General features: G+C 42.5%; 1 protein-coding gene across 1 annotated transcript; it reads left to right on the top strand.

Moving 5' to 3' along the window:
* Positions 1-332: 332 nt before the first annotated feature.
* EXOSC3 (exosome component 3) lies at positions 333-6,194 on the top strand. Its single transcript, XM_025432312.3, has 4 exons — positions 333-913; positions 1,806-1,955; positions 3,980-4,131; positions 5,395-6,194. Exons 1-4 carry the CDS (start codon positions 590-592, stop codon positions 5,594-5,596), a joined length of 828 nt encoding a protein of 275 aa, XP_025288097.1. The 5' UTR covers positions 333-589; the 3' UTR covers positions 5,597-6,194.
* Positions 6,195-7,317: the final 1,123 nt, after the last annotated feature.

Below are 7,317 nucleotides of genomic sequence, written 5' to 3'. Positions count from 1 at the left end.
CAATATGCACTGATTCATCAGGTCCTATCTATTTAGGTGACAGAGACTGGGCGACACAGAATTATCTGGCGGCCTAGCAGGAGACAAATGGGGGCAAGACTAATACCTCTTATTTTCTTTCTAGTCTCTGTTTTCCACAGTGTGAATTGATATCTTCTCTAGCAACCATAAAAACAGGTTTTATTTAGAAAAAGGAAAATGCTTTTCCTTCAGAGGGCTGAGTCTTGGAAGGAAAGGATCAATCCCGAAGCCCCTCGGCTCGGTCGTCGAGGTTCCCACGGAACCACACTTGGGAGCGTCTTGTATCCAGCGGTGCAGCCCGAAACAGCGGAAGTGAGGTATTTGCCATCGACTTAAGCCGCGTGTTTCTCGTACTGATCCGCAGAAAGACCGCAAGAAAGGTGACGGGCGGGAGATATTACCGCAGCCACCTTGGCAGGACCCCCGCCCACAGCTCTCAGGTTTCAGGGACGCAGATGGTTCGGTTCCTATAGTCCGCTACTACCGGAAACGGAACGCCTCGGGCAGGCTGGCGATTGGACGCGGGGCCGGAAGCGGAAGCTGAAGGTTGCGTGTGGAGGTTCGCGGTATGGCTGAGGCGGTGGGTGCTGCGGCCGAGTCTCTGCCGGGAGACCGGGCGCGTGCGGCGCGCACCGTGCTGGATCAGGTGGTGCTCCCGGGTGAGGAGCTGCTGCTGCCGGAGCAGGAGGACGCTGAAGGCCCAGGGGGTCCTGGGGAGCGACCGCTGCGCCTGAATGCGGGGACGCGCTCCCGGGGGCGCGTCGTGTGCGGCCCGGGCCTGCGGCGCTGTGGCGACCGCCTGCTGGTCACCAAGTGCGGCCGCCTCCGTCACAAGGAGCCCGGCGGCGGCAGCGGCGGTGGCGTTTACTGGGTGGACTCACAGCAGAAACGGGTGAGTTGGGGGACTCCGGAGAGGTGGTACGGCCGTGAGGGGGATATTCTCGCTCTGCATGGGGCCCTGGACCTCTTCTCTGCGAATGCTGGTCCAGAGCCACCGTAATCTTGTGCGCACCGCTGCATTCCCCTCAGAGGGACTGTGAGCAAATGGAGCGTGGCCCGAGAAGGAGACAAAGGAGACTGGAAATCTTGGCGTCTAAGAGGATAGGGATTGTGAGACAGGGTCATTGCCTACAGAGTCTCAAAGGTCAGGGAGCACCAGAACCAGGCTCAATAAGAGGATGTAACAGGGAGTTAAATTTCTCTTAGAGTAGGTAAGAACTTTAATATGGGAAAGTTTGTCTAGCAATGAAATAGCCTTTCTTGGTTGTAAGGACCCCGTCCCCTGTACCATTGGACTTCATATGCCAGCAGAAGCTCTAGGAAGTTTTTTTGTTTTGTTTTTTAAGATTTTACTTATTTATTCATGAGAGGCAGAGACACAGGCAGATGAAGAAGCAGGCTCCATGCAGGGAGCCGGATGTGGGAGTCGATCCCAGGACTCCAGGATCAGGCCCTGGGCGGAAGGCCGGAGCCAAACCGCTGAGCCATCCAGGGATTCCTGCTCTAGGAAGTTCTGATAAGGAAATAAGAGGTGTGGGATACTGGCTCAAATGAACAGAGTATTAAAAGCTGTAAACCTGAGAGTTTATGGTGTGATTTTTTTTTTCTTTTACTGAGAGTAACATCACATTTGTTGTTGATTTGTATTAATTTGTAAACTTGAATTTCAAAATATTTTTTAAATAACTCTAATGACCACTAAGGACTTATTAAAGATATCTTCCAAGATACCTTGGAAATGATTGTCATCTATGACTGTTCTTTCATTCTGTTTTCTTCTGTAGTATGTCCCCGTGAAAGGAGACCATGTGATCGGCATAGTGACAGCTAAGTCTGGAGATATTTTCAAAGTTGATGTTGGAGGGAGTGAGCCAGCTTCTTTGTCTTACTTGGCATTTGAAGGTGCAACTAAAAGAAACAGACCAAATGTGCAGGTAATGATGGGAACTTTTGGTTTCAAAAAGAAGAAAAGCATACGAATATCCAGAAACACTCAAATAACCAAAAGGCTACCTAAATTGTCTCCTAAGCATGACCTATTTTCCTAGCTCTATGGGGTCATCTCTGAGCGTCTGTGTAATCACTTTGGGGTCCAAGAGTTCCTTCCAGTGCTCCAGCTCTAACCAGAGTCACATACTTATTTTACATTTGCTATATTGGGGGCTGTTTCATCTCTACTGAGTTGAAAGGTTATATTTGTTCTTTCTATTGTTTTTTGTTATGTCCATATCCACTGGACAAGGAAGTAAACCATAAGCTGGGGAAGAAGGAGGAGTAGATGGTGCAAATTGCCATATCAGCCATCTATCCATCCTGATTGACTGGCATCTCACAACTTCAGTCACATCACCATTTCCCAACAGCTTTGATTCTGTCTCTGATATTTTGCATGTTCATCCCTGTATGTCTCCATATTGCAAGTTCAGACCTTAGCTATTTTTTTTACCAGACTTGGTCAGTGACCTCCTCATTAACATCCCTGCCTCTACACTTGCCCTCTCAAAAGCCAACAGCCTCACACACTCTCCTTTCTCCAAAAGAGGAAAAAAAAAAAGTTTCTTTGAAGCCTATAGATTTCATTGGCATTATACTCCAGAGGTCCTTTCTTGTCTATAATTGTATCTATGCTTGAACTATCTCAAACTATTTATTTATTAACTAAAGATTTTATTTATTTATTCATGAGAGATACAGAGAGAGGCACAGAGCTAGGCAGAGGGAGAAGCAGGCTCCTTGTGGGGAACCTGCATCAGCAGGGCTCGATCCCAGGACCCTGGGATCACTACTGGAGCCAAAGGCAGATGCTCAACCACTGAGCCACCCAGGTCCCCCTATCTCAAACTATTTAATAGCACTACTGAATTCATAAGTCCCTGCTCTTGTACCTTTGCTTGTGCTGTTCCCTTTATCTGGATTGCTCTGTCCCCTTAGCTTATGGAACATCTCATCTTTTGAGAACCAGGCTAACCACCACCACCTCGGTAACACCATCCCTCATCAACAGTCACCTTTCTTATAACTTTAGCACCTAAAAAGTCTTAAATGAACTTTGTTATTTATATGTACATCCTCACTGCCCTCCACGACCAAATGCTTCTAAAATACAAAGAATATTTTTATTTCTCTTTAGTTGCCAGTCACCAACTAATAGCAGATACACAACAGAACAAGTTAATTCTCCTCCATTCCCTTTGTTTCATCATTTTGAAGTTCAACTCTGAGGTTTTATTTTTTAAAGATTTATTTATTTACTTGAGAGAGAGAGAATGGGAGGAGGGGGAGAGGGAGAGAGAATCTAAAACAGACTCCACACTGAGTGCAGAGTCCAATGTAGGGCTTGATCTCACAACCCTGGGATCATAACCTGAGCCACCGGCACCCCATCTATGAGGGTTTTTTTTTTTTTTCTTCATCTATGAGCTTTTGCATGAAGTATCACTGAATTACCATTGTTCATTTTGCTTTGATTAATATGCATGGCAGGAGTGTCTTCTATCAGTCTTCAGTAATTCCCTAGAGTAGTGCTAATAGAACAACTGTGATGACACTAATGTTTTATATCTGCATGGACTAGTATGGTAGCAATTAGCCAAATGTAGCTGTTGAGCACTTGAAATGTGGCTGATGCAACTGATGAACTGAATTTTAAATGTCTAATTGTAATTAATTTAAATGAAAGTTTAAATAACTGCATGTGGGTAATGGCTACTATATTGGATGGTGTAACCTTTGAGGATGTTCTCTTGTCTCTGAGATAGCTCCCAGTCTAAGGAGGGCACACTTCCTCATGTTGCCTTTTTAAAGACTCAACTCCAGGCTGACTGGGTATTCTGGAGAACAGTCCCTTAGTCACAGAAATACAGATGGCTGACATTGCTGCCTGTGAGAAAGAACCAGTAACAGCACCTATAGAGTGATTTGCTGAGAGGAAATGAACTGTTTTAAATTCTCATTTTAGATTGGAGATCTCATCTATGGCCAGTTTGTGGTTGCTAATAAAGATATGGAACCAGAGATGGTCTGCATTGACAGCTGTGGACGAGCCAGTGGAATGGGTGTGATTGGACAGGACGGTCTGCTTTTTAAAGTGACTTTGGGCTTAATTAGAAAGTAAGTCTTGATGCCTTCTGGCTCACCTGTCCTCTTTTATAATTCTACCTTTTTGGAAAGTTGTCTCATCTTTGGGGTTTGATCTCTTTGTAACAATGTCTAAATTTCCTCAAATTTAAAAATCATTGTCCATTTTAAACTCCTGCATTTAGTCCCATTCTCTCTTCATGTGAATATGTTAAGTTCACATGTATCTAGTGTAGTTTTTGTGTTGATGTGGAGTCTGGCTTTCTCTCCCAGAAAATCTGCTGTCTTACAGCTGATATACTGCCTCCAAATAGGAAAACTGGCCTTTCCTCCTAAGTCATTTGAATACAGAAGCAATTTACAATTGTATAAAATCAAAATTTTTTAGTAATGGGGGCCAGATGCAGGTAGGCTGATGTGCTCTTCAAGCTTATGCATGCATTCATTAAGGCTCCTGCTGTTCTCTCCCACTAGATTTAATAGTCCCAGACATAGATTCTGTTAGATGTTTAAATCTTTACCTATTAAAAAATCTTTACTCCTAGAACCCCTGAGCCTCAGAGTTCAGCGTTACATGCCTCTCTTTATTATTTATTCTGCAGATTTGGACAATTAGTTCAAGACAGAGAAGCATTATTAACCAAGCAGCATCCTTGTAGTTTGAAAGTCAGTGCTTCTCTCCACGTACTGAATTTAATACCAGGGAATAACTTACATTGTCAGGGAAATAAGCTTAACCTGTTCTTTTAGCACCATAGATTTAAAAAAAAAAAAAAAAAAGCTATGAATTCGAAAGCCTAGAATTAAGGTACTCTGACAGTATTGGGGAAGAACTTTATACAGTTTTTATAAAGTTGGTGACACAGGGAATTTAATTTTTTTTTCTTTTTTTACAGATTTTATTTGTTTGAAAGAGAGCGAGACCATGAGTAGGAAGGGTGGCAGAGGGAGGGGGAGCTGCAGACTCCCCACTGAACAGAGAGTCCAAAGTGGGGCATGATTCTAGGACCCTTGGGATCATGACTTGAGCCAAAGGCAGACACTTAACCCACTGACCACCCAGGTGCCCCAGGAGTTTGATTTCTCTGTAGAGGATAATCCACTGTTGTGACCTGTGGTATACTGCTAAGTGTGCTTGGATGAAAGGGGGCAGCAAATGTCATGTGCCTTATTCTTGGATGATGTTGATGGGGTTTTGAGTAACTATGGAGAACTGTCCAGAAAGTAGGAGTCTTCTTCTAAAAGAGAGTCAGGTCACACTTCTTAAATTTAATTTTCTTTCCATTTCCTTACTAGGCTCTTGGCTCCAGACTGTGAAATCCTACAGGAAGTGGGAAAACTCTACCCACTCGAGATAGTATTTGGGATGAATGGAAGAATATGGGTTAAGGCAAAGACCATTCAGCAGACCTTAATTTTGGCAAACATTTTAGAAGCTTGTGAACACATGACAGCAGATCAAAGAAAACAGATCTTCTCCAGATTGGCAGAAAGTTAGATGGAATTTTTTCATGGGTCAGTTGACCCAAGAGACTATGGGTTTCCTGGGGAAAAGTTTTTCAGGGGACTCTCTCCCCATTAAACTTTCAGAAGACAAAATGTGAATGTACATATTGTCTTATCAAAGTCCTAAATATTTTTATAAAAATGTTACTAGTTGCCACCCATGTTCTTGTGGGTGAGAAAAATCATTATAAAATAATGATGTATTTTTTCTTTACAATAAAGTTTACTAAAAGTATGATCATTTATTTGGCATTAACTCCTCTAGTTTTGCCCAAGGGCAGCTTTTATAATAAACCAAAGTAAGTGTTAAAATAACAATTATTTTCTGATAATAGTAAAACATGTTCATCAAAGAAAATATAGAATACGTAAAGAAGCAAATACACTATGGACACAGTGTATGTGAATTTTTTTCAAATTGGAATTATGGGATTCTACTTTTTATACTACTTTATAATATACTCTGTCTGAACAACATTTATTTCTTATGTGATTGTTGTTAAAAAGGCAATAGATTTCATTATTTTCATATTATAGGATATTTTGGGTATGTCCAGCTTTTTGTTGTTTAATAAATGTTTTTATTTTAATTTTTTAAAGATTTTCTTTATTTATTCATGAGAGACAGAGAGAGAGGCAGAGACACAGGCAGAGGGAGAAGCAGGCTCCATGCAGGGAGCCCGACGTGGGACTCGATCCCGGGACTCCAGGATCACGCCCTGGGCCAAAGGCAGACGCTAAACCACTGAGCCACCCAGATGTCCCTATAAATATGTTTTATAAATAACACTGATGAGGATCTCTGAAGCCAAGTCCAAAACTTGATGCCTAGGTTTTTAAAAAATGGTAGAGGTGATAGAGTTGGAGAGGAAATTCTTCCATGCTGTTTGGTGTTTTAAGCTAAGCCTTTAGAGGTGAAAATGAAGCCTGGCAGATGATTCAGGTCAGTGTTCTGGGGTCAGAGACCTCCCTGAGAGTATGAGATATCCTTGAAGCCTAGCCATAGGAGGGCCCTTTTGGATGACAAAGATTATAGAACTCGTTTAATATGGTGCTAAAGACCAAGGAGCATTATATATTCCCAAAGATGTTTCCTGAAGATTGGCTGTTTTTAAGAAAAGGACACTGATACAATTTATAAGGTGATCATAGCTCCTTAAGAATTAAATTCTGATGGGGAAGGGACAGAGCGGAGGAGTAACGTTTTGGTTCTTTTGAGATCTAGAATACATTTTCTGAATTTGCTAACAACTTAGCTTACAAGTTTACTAACCCAAACTGGTCAGAGTAACTGAAGCAACTGTACATAACTAAGATATGAGAGAAGGGATCACTGAGATTTATGTAATGAGAGGTGATCCAACATGCTTGCGTCAGAAGCAATGTACTTTCTGGTTATTTTTAAGTTAGACTTAAATACTGTGGTTTTGCTTTTCAGTTTGACCCGTTAGTTACAAATATATAAGAAGAATCTAGTTTGTACAAAGCTCAGAAGGGATACAAAGATACTCTCACAAAGTGTCCTATTAGGAGGCTACTTTAGGAAGAAAGCCTCCACTCCCACACTCAGAGCAGGGGAGACACGGTAGGAGCCAAAGGTGGGAATGAAGTGCTACAGGGACTTAAAGCAGGGCTAGGTTAGGACAGGTCAATCCTGTGAAACATGTCAAGCATATTACTGAGTTGAGGAAAATGAGCAGCATCAGAGGAGGC

Source organism: Canis lupus, chromosome 11 (genome assembly GCF_003254725.2).
Source record: "Canis lupus dingo isolate Sandy chromosome 11, ASM325472v2, whole genome shotgun sequence".
NCBI lineage: Eukaryota > Metazoa > Chordata > Mammalia > Carnivora > Canidae > Canis > Canis lupus.
Note: the sequence above shows the minus strand (reverse complement) of the source record. Positions and strands in the feature narration are given on the sequence as shown.

Bases quoted from the DNA above. Each gene is read 5' to 3' on its own strand.
- EXOSC3 (XM_025432312.3), top strand. From the start codon at position 590: ATGGCTGAGGCGGTGGGTGCTGCGGCCGAGTCTCTGCCGGGAGACCGG. The intron at 914-1,805 runs GTGAGTTGGGGG...TTTCTTCTGTAG, and splicing joins TGGACTCACAGCAGAAACGG to TATGTCCCCGTGAAAGGAGA. The intron at 1,956-3,979 runs GTAATGATGGGA...TTCTCATTTTAG, and splicing joins GAAACAGACCAAATGTGCAG to ATTGGAGATCTCATCTATGG.